Raw genomic sequence first — 21832 nt, forward strand, 5'->3', positions numbered from 1 at the left:
TAGTCTTTTTAAAGTTCATTTCAATGTGATTTTTTGTGTTAAACCGTCAAGGGAGTGCTACAGTGATAAATCTCAAAATGTTCATGATGAGCTGTATTATAACATTTCTCATCAAACTCAAATTCATTTCCCTGATCATTGAGCCTGTGGTGTACATTAAACACAATCAAACACATTTACTGGAACTGTATTCTTAAGCTACACTGTAAATGTAAAGTAAATAAACTTTTGCTTGGATATGCTTCGTGGTTATGTCACAAATACAGAATGTTACAGTAAATCCAACATCACACTTTTATCTCACATGTCATCGTGTCACATTATAGTGTAAGAGCCGATGGCTGAAGTCACTCGATTTTCTCTCTTTCTTTGTGTTGTGTGATTTTATGATGTTGACTGTGAGTCAATCATTAACAGAGACATATTCACAACATTATTTACACAGTGTGTGTGTGTGTGTGTCTTCATGTTTGTATATACCGGTGGGGACCTAAACCTGAATGCACACCAACACATGGGGACTCGTGTCACCAAAATTGAGGTCCTCATGGGCACAAAAGCTTATAAATTGTACAGAACAATATTTTTTTTAATCTAAAAATGCAAAAAGTGTTCTATGATCTTTAGGGTTAGGGTTAGGGGATAGAATATACAGTTTGTACAGTATAAAAACATTACGCCTATGGACTGTCCCCACGGAGATAGTCAACCAAAGCCTGTGTGTGTGTGCTTGTGCGTGCGTGCGTGCGCGCGTGTGTATGTATTGTGTGTGTGTGTGTGTGTGCGTGCGCGTGCGTGCGTGTGTGTGTGTGTGTGTGCGTGCGCGTGCGTGCGTGTGTGTGTATGTACTGTGTGTGTGTGTGTGTGTGTGTGTGTGCGCGCGTGCGTGTGTGTGTGTGAAGTGCACTTTAAACTGTTTCCAGTACAGTACCGACATCAAGAAGATCAACATGTGATGTATGGACTCTCATGTGGTAATGTAATCATTTTCATATCATTTTACTTTAAAGTATGTGGCTTTAATCAAAATGATTAATAAGAAAAAATTCTGTCATCATTTACTCATTATAATGACTTATTCTGTTGAACAAAAAGAAAGATATTTGGAAAAATGTTAGCAATTTTCAGTTCTGTGACATCATCCAGTACCATAGTAGGAAAAACAATATTGAATAATTTTTTTGTTCTGTTGAACACAAAGTGAGATATTTTGAAGAATTTAGGAGCACAAATAGTTCTGGGGCACCTTTAATCTTTCCTACAATGGCAGTCAATGATGTCACGGAATTGAAAACTGCTAACATTCTTCCAAATATCTTTCTCTGTGTTCATCAGAACAAAGTCATTTAAACAGGTATGAAATGACATGACATTTTCAATTTTGCTATCACTTCAACATTTACTATGGTAACTGCAGCTTTCACCCATTGTCACTGTGTTCATTTACATTTAGTCATTTAGGAAACAATGGAAGCAATTGGAACAACATAAGGACAACGAAAAGCATAAGTGCAATAAAAAAACAATAGAACAGTACAATAGAAATGTGGTGACACGAGATTTCAATGAATGTTTTGAGCTATAATAACTACTGTACTGTACTGTATTTTAATAAATATACTTTATTTGTGTATACGCAGTCTCGTGAGCTCTCATTAGTTGAGAGATTTTTTTCAAACGGCAGAAACTGTTTGCTATGGTAAATGTTTGCAAGGGTTCCTTGACATGATGTGTTGAATTTCTTCGGCTTGTGTTGAAATCTAAAGGGATGTATTCTCTCTCTCTCTCTCTCGCTCGCTCGCTCACTCTCAGAGGGATGCGGGAGGTTTGTTTGCCAGGTGTCCTGGAGACAGCGTGGGTTCGTTTAAAAGCACAACAGGTTCTGTGAGTCACGTTCTCCCGTGTGTGCGTGAGAGAGTCACAGTATGAAGACTCCGTCTGAGACAGCGTGATGCGTCTCGTCAGGATTGACCTGTAAGAACACTGGAGCGGGTGTCATGCCGTACCTCGTGCACACGGCTCACGCTCAGTTCGTGGCTCTCGTGCTCGGTACGGTGGGCTGGATCCTCACCATAGTGACTATGGGAATGGTGGAGTGGAGGGTGTGGGAAGTGTCCGCCCCGTCCGTCATCTCCTCCGGTCTGGCCTGGGTGGGCATCTGGAGAGTGTGTTTTCACAGCAACGCTCCGATCCTGTCAGAGAATGAAATCCTGTTTTGTCAGAAGATTGGTGCGTTTGACCCGTTCACTCCTCCTGAGATCATTGCCGCTCAGGTGCTGATGTTAGTGGCTGTGATTCTGGGGCTGATGGGTAACGTCAGCGTGGTGTACGGCCTCAGGAACATTTACTTTGGATTTAATCAGTTCAATCGCATCCGTCTGGCTCTTTCCGCTGGAGGTGCTCTCTTCATTCTCACCGGAGTTTCTACTCTCGTCCCAGTCTTTTGGAATCTCAGCTCTGTTGCACACAACCAGACTATTGTTTTCCCCCCAGCGTTCCGCATGCCGTCCGCACCTGAAAAGCAGCACATCGGCCCGGGGATCGGTGTTGGGATTGTGGCGTCTTTTCTGGTAGTTTGTAGTGGGCTGATCGTTCTGTCTTACAGGGTTCCAGTTGGTTCGACATGCAAAGTGAAACCAGACGACAAACACATGAACGATGATGGAACAGACAATCCTGCTTTCACCAGAACAGACGAGTGACCGCAAACTACATCATAGTGTAGACACAAACATCTAAATTGTACAAATTAATTCTGTACAAATTAAAACACATTAATTCTACGAATTGTAAATGTTTTTTGTGGTACCCTGAATATTTTTTCTTTACTTCTATACTGTTTTTTTCTACTGTTTGTACGTATTATTGCTTTTGCAGCAATACAGAAGTGTAAAAACTGCATTTTTATCATTTTTTTCTATAGCGTGTTTTGTTATAGATTATTGTTGAAAGGTTTCGTTTACCGTCCTCACTTTGACGCCTTCATTTATCACATCAAAATGATGTTTAATTAAAAGTTGAATTTATGAAAATGAATGCGCGCTGCAGATATTCATATGTGTTTATGAGGACGTGTGAATTTATGGTTTTCTTTAATGATTTATTGGTCAACATTCAGAGATGCTCATATATATGATGACCACATAAGTAAATGTTTGTGTAATGTTTATTTCAAGTTTTCAGGTTTCGGTCCATAAGACACTCTTGTGTGTAAAATTACATTCTGGCACAGGGCTTTGTTCAAAACGGATTAAGATTTTAGTTAAATGGTTCAATGTTGTTTGGTTATCCTTCAAAATATCTTCTCTTGTGAAGAGTACATCAAAAGAAGACAGAAAGTGTGTACTGACTTTATTCCGATGTGTTGGATTCGAGTTGGAGTTAAACTCTGTTGGACGTTGATCTCCTGGCACCGGGTTTAAGACCCCATGAGATGACAGATGATTGTAGAGGAAGTGATGTGGGAGGCTTTAACTTGCGTCATTGGGCCGTTGGCATCGCTCCACGCTGGTAGGTGTGTAGCTCAGATGTTGAGGCCGCTCATGTGAACTGCTGTGGAGGATGGCGGTGGCAGGGCACGTGAAAAACTCCAGACTATCACTGCACTAATTGTTATCCTGGAAGAACAGTCCGTGCCAAAGCCGTTCCCTCTGAGGTCCACATTGTGCCGAGACTGAGAGCCGGCGAACAAAAGGCCTCTATTGGACAGAACGCTGCGTCCGAATATAAAAACCCAACAGACCTGTGAGTTCAGATCACACACAACCACGTGACTCGTCTTCTGATCTCTTTAATATCTCAATTATTTCTCTTAGACGTGAGTCAGATTAATTCGGTGACTCCGGTATTTTTCCTGCAAAAGAGTCAGAAATCTTTGAGTTTGAGAAGAGATGTCAACAATGTGTCAAACTGAGCTCAGATTTGTCTCGTCTGCAGTCAAAAATCAATATTAGTGAACTTCTCCTCAGATGCACATAAATCCAGATTATTTTTACTCATTTCACACATGAAAACACATTAATGAATATCTCAGCGATCTTTCAGTCTAATTTAGGATCAGTAGTGTAATTCTCATCCGTGTGTCTCATTATCATAAAGGCAGTGGGCGGGATCTACACTATATCTGAAGAAAGCTTTGTATGAAACAGATCAGAAGATTAGCATACAGCGTTATAATGATTCTATTGTAGAAGCCTAACAAAGAAAAGCTTCATGTTTGATCTGACAGCAGCTGGAGTGCAGATCTTCACGTGTCCGGCGTGAGAAGAACCTCACCAGTTAAAACTGAGGGGATTTAAAGACATCCTGACCCGAGTAAATCTCTCAAAGAAACACTTCTGCTGTAGAACGACCACACCAGACACTTGAACAGCTCTTATATAATCATTCGGTCACTTACAATCATTTCATGTGGTCAGGTGGAAAACACTCATCTGCTGTCTGTACTCTACTGTGGACATTTTATTTCAGAATAAACGCAACACTGATGTTTATCAGCTAATTCAACACCCGTTTGACTGAATGAATATCAGATTGAATTCAGTTTTGAAATGTATTGTTTTCTGTAAAAAAAAGCATCCTTAAAACAACATGAACTCACTTAAGAAACAAAATTGCGTAAAATATTAAGAATTGTAATCTTAAAAGACTTCACGCTTATATTTATTGCTTATCTGTTATGTATTGAAATCAGAATAAAAGTAAAAGCGTGTTTGTTAAATTTGTGCTAAATTTGTTGAGCTGAAAAAAACATAATATAGGACTCATATTCTCTAAAGAAACTTCTCATTATATTACACAATTTGGCTTCTCCAAATGATTTAGTTATCTTGTTTTAAGTATATGCAGAATAAGAACCGCTTTTATTTGTTAACATTTTTATGAGCGCTGACAAGAATCTACAGTACAACACACATCTCTGCATGAATCATACGAGTCAAATAAACAGTCATCTCATCTTTGGCGCTTTGTCATATCCGAGCACGTTCGCAAACGATCTCATACATTCCTCTTTCTTCTTCACTCTCTGACGGTTTTCTCAGAGTAATATTTGGATAATTAGCATGAAATTGTCTTTTTTAAAATAGATTTGTAGCTATAAAAGTCGCACTTTCTTGGAATTTTTTTCTCTTTCATGATTAGCGAACTGTAAAAAATGTGGTTAAAAAACGCGAGAATAGAACAGAAACATTCAGCATCACGAACGAAAACAAATGAAAACTCTTATCAAATGATTCACAAATCTGTAGCCATCATATAGAAATGATTTGTAATCGACATTAGCAGCATCACATTCACTATATCTGATCGCTGGAGATGTTGATTATTGGTGCAAAATGACATTAGTGGAAGCCAGACGACGCTCAGATGTGTCACACATACTCTGTCCTCCTGTGTGAAGAGCGTTCTGAACGCATCACGTGTGCTCTGTAGAGAGCTATAGATTGTAAAAGCGGCCACTGGTCATCTTGTAAGTATATGCAGGAGGTGATGAGCAGGAAACCAGCGAGCAAATGCAAACAGCCCGCCGTCCAGCCGAAGAACAGCGCATTCCCAAACTCCCAGCGCGGAACCACGCTGGGCACGCTTTCATCGAAGAACCTCAGGACCGTCAGGTGAGCCACGTACGACACGGGCACGAGTCCCAGGACGCCTGCGACGAAGCATAAGATTGCACCCAGCATTTTCAGGGTCCGTTTGGCTTCCAGGGTCTCCGTGCGCTTGCAGCCGTTCACCAGATAGATGCCCGGAACGGCACACGTCAGGCCTGCGACCCCGGCCGCCACCGCCGTGCACATGAGAACCCTGGCCAGCCGGATGTCGGGCGGGAGACCCAGAAGGCTGTCGTACGGCCGGCACTGCGTCACCCCCACCTCCTGAACCACACACGTCTCCCACAGTCCCAGCTCGAAGCTCTCGGTGGGCAGCAGGTCCGTGGAGAGCGTCAGCCACTGAGCCGTGACGGTGGTGAGCAGTGAACAGAAGCAGGCGCTCAGCGAGAAGAAAACCCCCAGCAGCTCCAGAACACAAACTCCAGGCTCCATCGCAGCTCAGTCCATGTGCTCGTCTCCTCCTCCTCCTCTCAGTTCTGCTGATGAGGAGCTCTGTGTCCGGGATGATGATGAATCTCACGTCATCTTCAGTCGGGTGGGCAGTTAAGCGCTCTGACATCCGGCCGGCCCTCCCTCCGGCACACATCTCATCTCCTTCAACAACAACAACATCATTCACAAACACACCGAACAAACACAGACGTGATGCTGAAAAATACACACTGCAGGGATTCAAACTTGATTCATTTTTAACATGTTTCTAGAGACAAAGTATTCAGGAGACAACGTACATCTAACAGAAAAAATCCTCTCAGTGCCGACGAGACAACGGTTTGTGTGTTTAAAGCACTTGGGGTTTTGCATTTAGTTCAGAAGACAATTGACCTCTGGTCACTCTAATAATCTGAATTTAGAGATTATTAGATTTCCTGTAAACTCACTATAATGGGATCTTCTTTAAACGGTCGGGTGAAGAACAAACAGATGACAGCAGAACATCATCAAGACATCAAAGACCCACAAACCTGCTCAAGCGTGAACACTTTTATTCCTGGAGAGACATGCACTTTATTTGATTTAGTTTCATTTCTTTTTAAATCATCTATTGTTAGCTCAGTGACTAAATCACCTTTACAATTATTCATTTAGCAAAAAATGTTCCCATTTTAAGTCGCTTTGGATAACAGCGACTGCCAAATGTGAATGAAAACATTGTTAGAAGATGTTCAAAGTGTTTTAAATAAATATGAATAAACAAATGTGAACAGCACACTAACACTAGACAAACACTGCTCTACAGAGAATAAAGTGAAATAAAAAAACTGTTTTAACACAGGTGACAGATGGGATCATAATATTTAAAGGACTTTATCAATTACAGTTTGTCATTATTTTAAAAGTCATTTTACACAGATTTTATAAAGAAAAAGTTCCACGCGTATATCAGAATCAGAAGAAGTGTGCTTGCACACACAAGGAATTGTCTTTGGTGTTGGAAGCTTCTAGTACAGACATTCACCACAATGACAATACAAATATCATAAGATTTACAGTCTAAAAGATTCTAAAATATAAAATAAAAGACTATTGTACAGAAAATGGGGAATAATAACATATAAGAGACATTGTACAGGGTAGTATATAGTAGAATATAAATATTAACAGAATGTGTATCTAGACCATAATAAGACAAACCCTCTGAGGTTTTGGAGGACTCCTTTACTGATTATTTTTTGGAGGTGGCGTTGATTTCTGCGTAAACGCTGCGCGCTGCTGACTCCTTCCAACGCACCCATAAACACGTCGCGCTGCGTAATAGGAAGTGCTCTGACGTCAGCGCTGCGTAGTCTGTCCAGTTCAGCTGCATCGGGCTGAATGGCTGCGATCAGATGAATCCGACGTTGAATCTGATGTTATGATGGACAGGCAGTCATAACACTCACCGCAGCTCCAGTTATATCATCACACAGACGCGCGCGATGGCGGAGGGTGAGACGAATGCACGCGAGTGCTGTATGATGACATCATCATGCACCTGCTCGAAGCTCTCACTCGCATGCATTTATTTACATGCATTCCCTGTCTGTAATGTGTTTCTCTTCATGTCTATGTACACGTGCAAAACGAGATAAGAATTCGTGCGGGTTTAATATCTGAGACGAAAGGCCATGATGGGTTCGTTTTCCTCCTCATGTTGTGTTATTATCCGCAGGGTGTATAACAGCCAGTGTTGGGTGTAACTAGTTACTAAGTAATTAGTTACTGTAATTTAATATTTTTTCCCCTTGAAAAAGTAAAGTAAGGGATTACTCTTATTTTTTGTAATTTAATTACAGTTACTTCTGATGTAAATAAACTAAATACTTTGTGTAATATGTGTGTGTGCAATAGTGGAATTGACATCAAAATTGAAAGTCTAACTTTAAAATCTGTGCTTTAATATATAATTCTCACATTCGTAATACTTTGGTCAGTTAATAAGAGTACTTTATGTAGTTTAATATTATTTATTTGGATGAATTAAATAAGCCGTTTCATGTCTATCCTTCAATCACTTAACTATGTAGGATAAAGAAAGTAATTAGTAATAAGTAACTAAATACTTTTTGGAGAGAGTCATTTGTACAGTAATCTAATTACACTATTGAATATGTAATTAGTAACTAGTAATTAATTACTTTTTCAGAGTAACTTACCCAACACTGATAACAGCTACAACATATGACAATTTAAAGTTTAGAAACCAACTATGATACTACCACGTGTCTTTGTAATATTCGTATAAATACCTGCAGCATGTAAATATGATAAGCAAAAGTCATTCAGCACCATGTTTTTACCCTCAGATACCCTCACTGTACCATGATATTGACACAGTACTGCAGTCATCTCGCAGATAACACACACACACTTTTTTGTAATAGTGTGTTATTCACTGTGTTGTACAGTAGTATTTACTGTAGTACATTGTAGTATACTGCAATGTTCTGTAGTAATAAATTGAAAACCAATAGTGAAGAATACTTGAATATTTACTTTAGTAAATTCTAAAGTATAACACTGTTTTTTTATTAACAATAAGGTAAAAGTGTGTCCTGTGTTCATTTCCATGCAGGCGTCAGCAGTGCGACTCCCACAGAGGAGATGAACGGCTCGGGGAACCTGATGGATTTTCTGGACGAGCCGTTTCCAGACGTCGGAACTTATGAGGATTTTCACACTATTGACTGGCTGAGAGAGAAATCCAGAGACACAGACAGACACAGAAAGGTCAAATACATTCAGACATTAACGGTTCTATTGGAGCTGTGTCACATGATCACAACACTGTGTGCTGTTTAGTGAACGTTCAAGTGATTTCTGTGTGTGTCTTTGCAGATCACCAGTAAGAGTAAAGAATCCATCTGGGAGTTGGTCAAGAGTCTGCTGGACGCCTGGTCGGGATGGCTGGTCATGCTCCTGATTGGTCTGCTGTCAGGTACAGAGGCACGCCCACTTCTGACATCACCACACACAATGCACTTCCCAACACAATGCGATGACATCACACGTGTAACGGTTCGTAACGTGTCATTGGACAGGCACACTGGCTGGAGTGATTGATCTGGCTGTTGATTGGATGACGGATCTGAAGGAGGGGGTGTGTCTATCAGTGTTCTGGTACAGTCACGAGCAGTGCTGTTGGACCTCTAACGAGACCACCTTCGCTGACAGAGACAAGTGTCCTCAGTGGCAGAAATGGGCTGAACTGATGACGGGATACACGGAGGTAGATCTGTACACGCATGATCCTCGCTGACAGAGCGTCTGTCTGATCTGTAATAAACACACGCGCTGTTGTTGTTGTGTCATCAGGGCGCTGGGGTCTACATGCTGAACTACTTTCTGTACGTGGTGTGGGCTCTCTTCTTCTCTTTTCTGGCCGTGTCTCTCGTGCGAGTGTTCGCCCCCTACGCCTGCGGCTCGGGAATTCCAGAGGTGCAGAAAGGAAAAGATAAAACTGTGGTTTTATCTGCTGTTGGATATTTACACAGCAAAATACAAAAATGCATTTAGTTGACAGCATCTGTGGCTTAGAAAACACATCAATAAATAAAAAGAGAGAAAACACATTTTCGAACAGTATAGACAGACATAAGAAAAAAATGGTATAAAAATTAGAAAACAATTGACATTTTTAAAACACAGATTTTAAATCAAACAAACAAACATTTTACACACATCAGTAGTGCAGCTGTATTATTAAAGGGACATATAAAGAGTTAATTTGCAAAAAACATGTTTTTTATTGTGCATTCCACTAAATATCAATCGCACTGATGAAGTGAGAAGACATCTAACTAACACAGTAAAACACTATAAAAACATGATTTTTGAACATCTGCAAATGCATGCGGATGATTTGAGCTGAAGAGAGTTGATATGTGTGTCAGATCAAGACGATCTTGAGCGGTTTCATCATTCGGGGGTATCTGGGGAAGTGGACTCTGCTCATAAAGACGGTGACGCTGGTGTTGGCCGTGTCGTCTGGTCTCAGTCTGGGGAAGGAAGGGCCGCTGGTTCACGTGGCGTGTTGTTGTGGTAATCTCTTCTGCAGTCTGTTCTCCAAATACAGCAAGAACGAAGGCAAACGCAGAGAGGTGAGTGTGCCGTGTTTACCAGAGTAAATGTTACTGATGTAGGAAATGAGAAGCGCTGAAGTCCGTGTTTGTGTCGGCTGCAGGTTCTGTCTGCAGCTGCGGCTGCTGGTGTGTCTGTAGCGTTTGGAGCTCCGATCGGAGGAGTTCTCTTCAGTCTGGAGGAGGTGCACACACACACACACACACACACACATGCCTTTGAAGTGAAAACATCTGACATCATCGTTCTGTTTGACTGCAGGTCAGTTATTATTTCCCTCTGAAGACTCTGTGGCGTTCTTTCTTTGCGGCGCTGGTGGCCGCCTTCACTCTCCGCTCCATCAACCCGTTCGGCAACAATCGGTTGGTTCTGTTTTACGTGGAGTATCACACGCCGTGGTACATGGCCGAGCTGGTGCCCTTCATCCTGCTGGGCGTGTTCGGGGGCCTCTGGGGGACGCTCTTCATCCGCTGCAACATCGCCTGGTGCCGGAGACGCAAGACCACGCTGCTGGGCAAATATCCCGTGCTGGAGGTGATCGTGGTGACGGGCGTCACGGCCATCCTGGCCTTCCCCAACCCGTACACGCGCCGCAGCACCAGCGAGCTGATCTCAGAGCTGTTCAACGACTGCGGTGCGCTGGAGTCCTCGCAGCTCTGCGATTACGTCAACAACCCCAACATGACCCGACCGGTGGACGACATTCCGGATCGCCCCGCCGGGCCGGGTGTGTACAGCGCCCTCTGGCAGCTCACGCTGGCACTCATCTTCAAGATCGTCATTACCATCTTTACTTTTGGGATGAAGGTGAGCGGTGACGTCTGGGTTGGTTTTCGGATGGTGGATGTGTGCGACATTGACGATGTGATGATGTTTCTCAGATCCCGTCGGGTCTCTTCATTCCCAGCATGGCCGTGGGCGCCATCGCCGGGCGCATCGTGGGCATCGCGGTGGAGCAGATGGCGTACCACCATCACGACTGGATCATTTTTAAGAGCTGGTGCCGCCCGGGCGCTGACTGCGTCACTCCCGGCCTGTACGCCATGGTCGGTGCGGCCGCGTGTTTGGGTAAGCACCCGGAATGTGATGGTGTAGCGTCGTGTAGCGATGTGGTCTGATGTCTGTTTTCGTGTGCAGGTGGCGTGACCCGCATGACGGTCTCTCTGGTGGTCATCATGTTCGAGTTGACCGGCGGCTTAGAATACATCGTTCCGCTCATGGCCGCCGCCGTCACCAGCAAATGGGTGGCCGACGCCTTCGGTAAGGAGGGCATTTACGAAGCCCACATCCAGCTCAACGGTTACCCGTATCTGGACCAGGACGAGTTCACCCACCGAACGCTGGCGACGGACGTGATGCGCCCGCGCAGGAACGAGCCTCCGCTGTCCGTCCTCACGCAGGACAGCACCACGGTGGAGGACGTGGAGACGCTCATCAAAGAGACGGATTACAACGGCTTTCCTGTGGTGGTCTCGCGGGAGTCTGAGAGGCTTATCGGCTTCGTGCAGAGACGAGATCTTATACTGGCCATCAGTAAGACACAAAAGATTAGTGTTTGGAAGTCGAGCGATCTCCTGTTAGATGTTTATGAATGTTAACGTGACTGTGACTCTCTCTCCCGTCTGCAGAAAACGCCCGTCAGAAGCAGGACGGTGTGGTGAGTAATTCGGTGGTGTATTTCACCGAAGACGCTCCTCAGCTTCCACCGTCAAACCCTCAACCTCTGAAACTCAGACGCATTCTGAATCTCAGTCCCTTCACCGTCACCGATCACACGCCGATGGAGACCGTGGTGGACATCTTCCGCAAACTGGGGCTTCGGCAGTGCCTGGTGACCCGCAGCGGGTAACAAAACACTTTATTTCACTTTATGATTTGAGCTGTTTGCTGAAATTGAAGTGAATTCAGTGCACGAGTTGTTTGTGCGAGTCCACCGAGAAACAAAGGTTTAGTTCATGTACCTTTTTTACACTGAACGCCTCGGAAAGAGCATGCCATGTCATATTTAAGCACGTTACATTTGTATTTTTAGTGCGGTAAACGGTCTTATCACAATATTGGATTTCATTGTTATTGTTGTTCTTAATATGCTTGTCACTTTTTAGACACCAACTGTTAAAAAATAACAAAAAAAGTATCCTGAGCATTTGAGAAACTAAATTAACATTTGATTTATTTCACCCAAATAATGATTTATGGGCTGCTCAATATCTATTTGACTTACTACTTTACTCATTTAAACACACGTCTTGTCATATTCAACTCCAAAATCACAAGAAATTGACATGAGTTTTTTCATACAGAAATAGATATTTGACTTTGGGTTTTGGTGTAACGTAAATGAGATCGTGGGCAATCATTTGCTCAAATTTGCCGTAAGTCATGTCACACAGTTCAGTTTCTGTCTGTGTTTGTAATAGGTTTTAGCTGGAATGAGTTGGTGAGTGTTTTAAATGTGCTGATATCTAAAATAAACACTTCCTTCTTTCAGACGTTTGCTTGGAATCATCACAAAGAAAGACGTTCTGCGACACATGGCTCAAATGATGAACCAGGATCCTGAATCCATCATGTTCAACTAACATTCACTGCAGTACTGTACTGATGCCACACGCACATCAACGTGTTTTTCACCCGCTCTCTTTGTGTTTTATACTGCTGCTGTTGCCATATTTATTTTATGTGTGTATATATATATAACTCATGGCTTTGATTATTGGTGCAATGAAAATGAGAGGCGTTTCAACATGTTTTACTGTGTTACAGCTGTATGACTCTATCAAAAGTAATCACTACTGTACATCATTTTTAATGTGTTTAAATTATTATTGACTCCGTGTAGCTCAGTCTAATAGATTCTTTTGGTTTATTTAAAGAGCTAATGTTTTATCTGTCATAATGTCAGAAGACAGTGAACAACTCATTTTTAACACTAGTTTTGTGAATATTGTCTGTATTTTGTTATTATTCATTGAAGGTAAATATTACTTTGATCAGTGTGAGGTCGGTGATATTTGCTCTGGTATTAAAACATGAATATTGTTAAATAAACACACAACATTCAAGCACTTCAGCAAATCAATCTGAAGCCACAACATCCTCAGCTGTTATAAAATGCACTGCTTCACACGGCTTATTGCTTTTATAAAATGGTTATTACATATGCGTAGGAAGGTTTCATAAAGTAAAGTTAATAAAGGGATATTTAGGCTATGTAATGCAGTCAGCCGTTATAAATCGGGGTATTTTATAACGGCTTAGAACTCGGCTCAGCCAATCAGAATCGAGGACCAGAACTGACCGTTTTATAATGTTATTGTAGTACTTATTTGACTTCTATCATTCATCAAACACAGTGAATAATGACACACAGTCGGTTAAATTTGTTGAATGATTTTTAAGCAAAATCCAATTCAGCATCATCTCAAACTGCTACAAATATAGAAACATTAAACTAGTATTTACTTCACATGGATGACTAGCCGTTGCTAAAAGTTCTTATAAGAAACTATAAGATCACTTTTATCTGCTGTCATACCACACAAAACTGCATGCATCGAAATCACAATATAAACATCAAATCCACACAAAATACAAAAGAACCAATGTAGAAACCATAATAACATGAAGAGCACCGATTGAAATCTCTGTATGGTTTGTAATGATAAATGTCAGTAAGAGTACAGCAGTACTGAGTTCTCAAACACAGTTTTAATTCAACCAAAACAATGCTGGAACATCAATTTTGTTGGTGGGTGGTCGTATTTCTCTCATGTTTATGCTAAATTCTGTATTTCATAAAATGCCATTAATCCTCCACCTCTGTACCATCTGGAGAGCCTTCGGTTTGAGACGTCTCTTATAGAGGAATTGGAACTATAGTGGGCAGAGGACCGACGGGAGGAGGATTATATTTCTCCACACGCATTAACCTGCGGAGAATATCATCACGGTCTTTAGGCCAGCTGTAGATGTGCGTGTTACGCAGCCAGGACGGGACGTAACTCTGAGCCGGAGACGAGAAGAATCAGATTCATGAATACACGGGACATACAGGACTACAGTAACAAACTCTTTTTTTGATTTCCTCAAAGTGACAGTTCACACAAAAACGAGAAGTCTGTCATCGTTTATTCACCTTCATGTCTGTATGAGTTTCTTTCTTCTTCAGAACACAAAAGAAGATATTTTGAAGAATGTTGATAATCAAACAACACTGAACTCCATTGACTTCCATCGTATGAGCACGTTTCTCCAAATATCTTCTTTTGTGTTCCACTGAAGAAAAACTCACAAACAGGTTTACAAACACACAAGGAGGAATAAATGATGAGGGGATGTTGATGTTATAACTTTAAATGCATGTGGTAAATGGTGACGATTACCTTGTTGGCTCCGGGGAAGAGGATGGGTATGAATCTGTAGTTTCGGCAGCCGTTCTGAATAAATTCACTCTGCAGCTAATGGAGGACAAACTCAAAACATCAGCACTTCAATGATGTCATATGATCTTTACCGAAATTCCTCAGCATAACCCTAGCAATCCATCATTATCTGAAGGTAACTATGGTAACCTGTCTGTGAATATAAACTGTGTTGGATGTCTTCTCATCATCGTCTCTGCCGGTGTTCATGCCTGATACAGTCTTGTAATATCTCAGGCTGATGATGATGATAATCAGATAATCTTTCTGCAGGTAAAAAGAGAGACACGCCCTGCAGTCACTGTATGTGTGATGATGTCATCCACGACGTCACTTCCTGCATGCTTACCTCATTGAGGTATCTCTCCATACAGTCAATCTTACTGATGCTGCTCAGCTGTTCCTCAAAAACGTCGATCTGTTGGCACAAAGATTCAACAGAAGTCACTACTGTGCACCCGTCTGTCCTGACATCACACAGATGACACAAAAAACGGATGATGTTACGTGTGTGTCGAAGCCGTTGTTCCTCAGCAAAGCCACAAACTTGATGATCTCTTTCAAGTGCTCGTCGCTGTCGGCCTCATATGTGACGAACACTTTCCCTGCGTGGAAAACACAAGCAAAGAGATGAAACGCATGTGATGTCTTTGTGGTCACGACATATAAAACGTTGCTTTCCTGTTACACAAAAATGACCCGATCACGGCATGCAATGTTGGTAAAGGGACAGTTCACCCACAAAAATGTCTCTCATCATGTATTCCTCCTCGTGTGGTTGTAAATCTGTATGCGAGTCTTGCTTCAGTAGAATACAAAAGAAGATATTTTGAGAAATGTCTCGGTGGTTTTGTGTTCATATAATGAAAGTCAATGGTGTTCAGTGATGATTATCAACATTCTTCAAAATATCTTCTTTGGTGTTCTGCAGAGTGAATAAATAATGACAGAATTCTTATTTTCCAGTGAAATATCACTTTAGGGTTTTGTTGACTCACGGTGTTCTTGAGACAGGTGAGTGATGTTGGGTCCGTCTTGTTTGGGTTTAGGAGACACATTACTGCTGCAGAGACACAAAACATTCAGACACTATAGAGAATTCTAAAAGACGTGCTTTTATTTTTGAACTAATGACAAATGATTGTGACACGTGCAGCACAGGGTTATGGGTACTTAGACATGATGCCTTTAACTGGACTATAAAGATCAAGTTTGACATTTTTATCACTTAAATAAAGAAGTCCACAATGACAACAATAAAGATACACATGAACAATATTGTTGTGATCCAACAAGAGTGTTTTCACAGCTGATCAAAATGCGATCTGAATGTAAATGATGTTTTATTAACAAAGTTCGGGAGGAGCACGTGCAGATAACTAACCCGGCTGGCTTTCCATGACCAATCTCGCAAACCATCATTTTAGCTCGGGGGAAAAAACCTCTACAAATAGACAAGACGCCTTACCCTCATTCTCGCTACATTTTCGCAGCATCCCTCCTCCACCCCAACTCCTCACCATCAGCCTATTTTACGGGAACGACCCGAGTCCGGGCACATACCGGGCCCTCTCCCTGGACAAGAAGAGATACGCATTCTATCCGTCCCTTATCATCCGTACTTATTATCTGCGAGGTGAACTCGTGAAACGGCCTGTGCATTTCAAATGCTAAACTGCAGCACGCGAGCTTAGAATAAATATAATGTTATTGTCTGTTGGTGTGGATGCTGATATTAACATAGTCTTTACACCATAAATACAAGGATGTATAAAGTTGAAAATAGATTTACAGAGTTTAGAGTTATCTTCTTTGTGTGAATGGGCCTTTACAACGAGCGAAGAAAATATGTGCAAATGTTTGAAATTGCAGACGTTTCTCAGCTCAGTGAAAGTCATTTTGTCTATTTCAGTGTTTTGATTGTAAATTAAAAATCAGTTTAGGATGGTTTTGTGTTAATATAATTGAATAAATATTGACTATTATTGACTCACTGTTCAGAAGAATGGTAATCCATTTGTCTGTAGTGTGCCGGGTCTATAATAATAAAAACAACACCGATTTATAAACACACACATTTTATATGTTTACACCTTGTGTGTGTGTTATATACAAGTATCATCAATTATAATTCGATATAAAATTATATTAAATAATTCAATTGTATAATGATGTGAAATTATTTAGCAATATTTATAATTGTATTATTAGATGTGAAAATATTTGATTAAAAATCATTGAGATTATATTTATATTTTATCCATTCTGAGAGTAACAAGATTGTGGTATCGGCTAGCATGTGATTTATCAAAGTACTGTGATGTGATAACATGAAGTAACCTGAAGGTCTGTAGGTCATCTGATGTCCAGGTCTGGAGTTACAGTGATGTGCAGGCGCCGCGTGGTGCTGAGGCTGACCAAACTGACGGCAGTGCGGTGGATGCGGGTATGGGTTGATGTACGATGGGTGTGGGGGGTGTATCTGTGCAGATGGGACGTATGAATGCAGAGACCGAGGAAGTTCAAGACTGATGAGACTGGAGCTACAGCTGCCTGGAAGAGAGTGAGGTCTGCTGGGACAGAACAGACTGCCGTCTGAGATGGTCTGATACACCACTGATGGTAGACAGGAGGGTAAACTGTGAGGAGATCCGTCTCTCTGGTCTGTCTTATAGTAACTGGAGTACTGACGGTCTCTCACGGGCTCGTGCCAGCTGGAGTAGGGCGTCTGACGGGCGTACGGTACAGACAGATGACTGTGGCTGAATGTGTCATGTTGGAGGACAATCTGCTGTGCTGACAGATGTTCTGACTCAAACTGGTCGCTCCTCGTTTCGTCGTTCTCCTCCGGGCAGTTTAAAGATGTGTACGGCTCGTCGGGTTGTGCCATGTGGGTCAGGAGTCTGAGGACGAGCACATCAAATGTTTCTGTTGGGTTAGAGATTAGAGCAATGAGTGTGTATCCTTCACTGATACACAAAAAGCAATTAAAACTGACCTTAACGAAATGTTTATTCACAACCTTGTGCTGTTATTTTAATGCATCACACGCAGACGTCTGAAAGCTGTCAGCGACCAGGTATTACATGCAAAGAAAGAGGTCACAAACAAAACCGAGTTAAATGTATTGTGAAATCCACCCCTGCACCGTCCCATGAGCTTCTGTAAATAGGACAAACTGTGCATTATGACTTTATCTCACTGTGCAGCTTGTGCAAAACTGCAGACCACATCATAAATGTTGGCATGTAAGCAGGTTACACAAAACCAAGATGATTATGTGTGTCTTTAAACTTGAGACATGTTACGAAGTGATCAGAAAATGTAATAAAGAAGAAAGTCATGGAAAGGAAATACGATAAGGAGAAAAAAAAACATGAAATAACGAACTGTTGTCAGGAAGTTATTTTGATAAGATCTTTTTTATAATCTGTGATACATTTTCAAAGCTCAATTTGATATGTGACAAACAAATTAAAACAAGCGAAAATAAGGTATTACTGTATACAATGGTACGGCTTGTTTAATAATTAGTCACAATATGAATTCAAATAAATAAAAATAAATTAATAAATGTGCGTATATACTGTATATATAAACACTGAGATTACTCCAACAGGCAAACCTGTTGGAGTAAAATGTTACATTTTTAAAGTAGTACAAAAATGTTAGATTTTGATATGTTTGACATAACGTTAGTATATATTGTTATGCTCCATATAATTAAAAATATGTATATATTTTAAAACCATGTAATAGTGCCTATAGGAGAAACTCACGGGAGCGCGCACAGTCTTGCTTCAGGAGTTCTTCATTTGAAATAGTCGGTTCTGCTTGTTTTCTCTCTTTGGTCAACAGTTTAGACTAAACCTTTAAAGTATAGCAATAAATCACAAGTTTGTCGTGAACAGACTCGTGTCAAACGACATGATGATATATCGCGTGTTTGATTCTTACGCGCGCCACAGACGGGATGTGATTCTATCGGAGGGAGGAGTGATAGCATCAACACGAACTTGGTCATAAAACAGGTTTAGAGATGTCCCACATTAATAACCACGCAGTTTTCTGTGCAAGTAGGGAACATTATTTAGCCGTTTACAGCATGTCGACATCAAATTGAGAACTTTAAATTGAAGAATTTAAATTTAATTTTAAATTAAATTGAGAATTTTAAATAAACCCTGATGGTTATTTATTAGTTATTTTTTGCAACCAGAAAATAACGTTATCTGATGGTTCTTTCTTGGTTATTGTTTTGCAACCAGAAAATAACGTTCCCTGATGGTTATTTTTTGGTTATTTTTTGAATGGTAAAAATTGTCAAAACTGGTCAACGTCAGTGACATGTGCAATACTGAAATTATAAGATCACATTAACACATGTTATACTGACCAAATTAAATTAATAAATGTGCCCTTTAATGGCTGGAATTAATAAACTAGTTAAGCTAAATGAAAATACAATCATATATATCCATGTGTACTTCTTGTCTGTTACTGTATGTGTGTGCGCTCGAGCACGTGCATACTCCGCTCTGCCGCGCACTCCCGTCATTTAAAAATTAACGGTCATTTCGTTTTACCTCACCGACTAACACTTTAGTTTAGCGGTTTATTTATTTTAATTTTTTATTTAAAAACGTACAGATTTGAGAGTAAACTTATATTTTCGTGATTTTCGATTGATTTGACACATCTAAATCAACAGACCATGATGAAAGGACTGAAACTCAGGGCTTTTGATTGTTATATCTAAAGACTGATCCACGCTATACTTCTGTGGTGAGACAAGAATATTGTTAGCCTGAAGATAATTAAATGTTTATTCTTCTGTCAATAAAAATCTGCTTTAAATATTGTGTTGAAGTCATTGGTTAGTTTATTTAAATATCTTTAAATAAGAGGCCAAACGGACCCGAGAAAAATATTTTAGGCTAACGTTCTGGGAACGTTCTCCTTACGTTAGTTTCTGGTTCCAGAAAGTTTTTTTAAGGTTTGTTTTTGGTTATCTTTACGGAAATAAAACGTTAGTTTCATGGTTTCTATAACGTTATGGGAACCAGAAACTAACGTTCTATTTCCGTAACGAAAACTTTCCTGGACAACCAAAACCGAACCTTAGAAAATAACGTTCTTGGAACCAAAAACTAACGTTAGGGAAACGTTATGGTAACAAAAACTAACGTTAGGGGAACGTTCTGGGAACCAAAAATTGTTAGCTGGTATGGGTCGAGTGTGAACACTTTCCATCAAGAGACTTTGGCCGAGTTAACGGGTTTTATCTGCTCTTATAATAAAGTTAAGTTGAGCAGACAGCAGATAGCGCGCTATCTGCTCTGTAAAAATAAAGTTAACTTGAAGGAACAACAGATGGCACTCTATCTGCATTGTAGTAAAGTTGAGCGTTGCAGACAGGAGGTGGCGCGCGATCTGCGGTTTCAAGACGTTCGCTCATGCGCAGTGCTGTTTTTCTGTTTGAAGCCGCACCATGGGCGGAGATCTCTGCTGTTTCCTTCAAAAATCAACCGATCATCCTCCTCCGGGAAACGGCGCCCGTGCAGAGCGATTTTAGCAGAATGTCAGGTACGTGCGACATCAAGCGAGCTTTATCAGCTCTTATCACTAGTTGCCTTCTGACTCCGCTCGCTGACACTGAGCTTTGCAGACACTATCAATGAGAATAGTTTGTGGCATTATACAGTAATAGTGTGCCGCACCGCATGCATTTTTACATTCGTGCATTCTAAACAAACCATCATGCTCTGAAAATAAATGTCACGTTTAAATATCACGCCAAGGAACTGTTTGTTACAATCCACTGAATATCTGAGCGGTTTGACTTTTGTGGTTTCTAACATCAGATTTCAACGAATTCAGTTTGGCTTTATCAGATGCAAGAGTTGCATGCATCAGTTAATGCAGCGTAAAATCATAGTTTAAGTGAGTAACGTTAGGTGTTGAGCTAGGTTTAATGTAAGCATAGCGTGTTATGTGTAAACAAATGTACAGACAGTTTTATTACAGCACGTGCATCTGTTCACTTTCATTTATTATGAGAGGAAAAAGTAATGTGACTGTACCGTTCACTGTACAGTTATGATATCTGACAAGCAGCCTATACTCTCTGTAATCATGCACCATTACTGTACATGATACTGTGTTGTATATGATGTAAAGTCGGTTAAAAAATACCGATAATACGAAAACACACACACAAAATGATATTACATTACATAATTATTGTACAAGTCTCTTGGTCATTTGTTGAATCAATAAACATGCAAGATAACTCTTCGTGAACTCTTCCGCTTTTCAAGTGCGTTATTTTAACGACAGATGTGTTTAAAGCACGAGTTTAAATGAGAGAATGTCCTCCATTTCAGTGGTTACGTTGATGAACTGTGAGAGTCCTGCGCGGATTTGACTTCACTGCATGCGGCGCTGCGCAGACCGATCGGCGGTTGACGTCACGGTATCGCGAGCATCTCGAGTGCACAGAAACGTCTTTGGGCCTCGCGCGTTTCTGGCGCTGTTACCAAGCAACGATATTGAGAGGCTAGTTAGCCCATGTTGCTAATGTTTTCATTGAGTTTTAGTGCTTAAAGACTGAATAAATGTGTTGTGAATGTGTGCGGTTGTTGACCTCCTTCCGGACAGCTGCTACACAACTGCCGAGTGAAATAAAAGAGTGCTAAAGTTAGATGTGCAATCACGACAGCTGCTTTGTTAATGTTTATTGATGTCTTTAAATACTGCTGTTATTAAGTGCACGTGTGACCACACTGACAATCTTGTTTATTTAGACGTGAATAGCTTACACAAAATACCACAGTTAATGCTGTTTTAGCGCACTAGATGGAAAACCATGCTGTTCTGTGAATACCATTTAAACAAAATAGTATTGGATTATGGTTAAACAATAATTGATTACAAGAAGAGTTCTTTATTTTTAAAGTATATCTCTGTTTTACACATACTTCAGGTTGCCAGTATTTTGCAAAGTGAGCATCAGTGTTGGGTGTAATCAATGACTAATTACTGTAATTAAAGAGTAACTTACAATGTCTCTAAAACTACATTTCATGCAGTGTGTAATGTTGCTGTGTGAATGTAAGCAGTCTGCCGAGTTGTAAAGCACGAAAGTGAACAAATAACAAAGTTATTGGCTTGGGATTCGACTCAATCACGCGAACGAGTCGTCGGTCGTTCTAATTTCAGTTCTGGGTCGGATAT

The 21832-nt window shown here is 40.9% G+C and overlaps 5 protein-coding genes across 8 annotated transcripts in view; 3 read left to right on the forward strand and 2 right to left on the reverse strand.

Annotated features, from left to right (window-relative positions):
- The first annotated feature begins 1022 nt into the window (after positions 1–1022).
- Positions 1023–3357, forward strand: LOC130570843 (claudin-34-like). Its single transcript, XM_057361285.1, has one exon. It carries the CDS (start codon positions 1998–2000, stop codon positions 2700–2702), a length of 705 nt encoding a protein of 234 aa, XP_057217268.1. The 5' UTR covers positions 1023–1997; the 3' UTR covers positions 2703–3357.
- Positions 3358–5369: 2012 nt separating this feature from the next.
- LOC130570844 (putative claudin-24) lies at positions 5370–6187 on the reverse strand. Its single transcript, XM_057361286.1, has one exon. The coding sequence runs from the start codon at positions 6042–6044 to the stop codon at positions 5373–5375; it is 672 nt and encodes a 223-aa protein (XP_057217269.1). The 5' UTR covers positions 6045–6187; the 3' UTR covers positions 5370–5372.
- Positions 6188–7369: 1182 nt separating this feature from the next.
- On the forward strand, positions 7370–13186 carry clcn4 (chloride channel, voltage-sensitive 4). The gene is made up of 12 exons (XM_057362393.1): positions 7370–7541; positions 8668–8822; positions 8931–9030; positions 9134–9321; positions 9408–9530; positions 9986–10192; positions 10276–10356; positions 10434–10979; positions 11054–11240; positions 11310–11705; positions 11801–12017; positions 12664–13186. Exons 1-12 carry the CDS (start codon positions 7532–7534, stop codon positions 12752–12754), a joined length of 2301 nt encoding a protein of 766 aa, XP_057218376.1. The 5' UTR covers positions 7370–7531; the 3' UTR covers positions 12755–13186.
- Positions 13187–13374: 188 nt separating this feature from the next.
- Positions 13375–18552, reverse strand: traf3ip2b (TRAF3 interacting protein 2b). Of its 4 annotated transcripts, none has more exons than XM_057362398.1 (10): positions 18376–18552; positions 17619–17661; positions 16937–17524; positions 16591–16633; positions 15595–15656; positions 15104–15201; positions 14946–15014; positions 14747–14863; positions 14558–14632; positions 13375–14178 (listed from the first exon to the last, which is right to left on the reverse strand). In XM_057362398.1, exons 3-10 carry the CDS (start codon positions 17484–17486, stop codon positions 14032–14034), a joined length of 1161 nt encoding a protein of 386 aa, XP_057218381.1. In that variant the 5' UTR covers positions 17487–17524; positions 17619–17661; positions 18376–18552; the 3' UTR covers positions 13375–14031. The 4 variants fall into 4 exon arrangements, with proteins under 4 accessions (XP_057218381.1, XP_057218377.1, XP_057218380.1 ...); XM_057362394.1 differs by having other exon boundaries at positions 15595–15659; XM_057362397.1 differs by having other exon boundaries at positions 15595–15659; positions 16937–17499; positions 17595–17661.
- A 1520-nt stretch (positions 18553–20072) lies between these two features.
- LOC130570894 (CLIP-associating protein 1) overlaps positions 20073–21832 on the forward strand; it is a 38721-nt gene continuing 36961 nt past the window's right edge. Inside the window, exon 1 of the mRNA XM_057361374.1 lies at positions 20073–20182. The gene's annotated coding sequence lies outside the window, so the exon portion shown is untranslated. The remainder of the gene's footprint in view (positions 20183–21832) is intronic.

This window comes from Triplophysa rosa, linkage group LG20 (genome assembly GCF_024868665.1).
Source record: "Triplophysa rosa linkage group LG20, Trosa_1v2, whole genome shotgun sequence".
Taxonomy (NCBI): Eukaryota; Metazoa; Chordata; class Actinopteri; order Cypriniformes; family Nemacheilidae; genus Triplophysa; species Triplophysa rosa.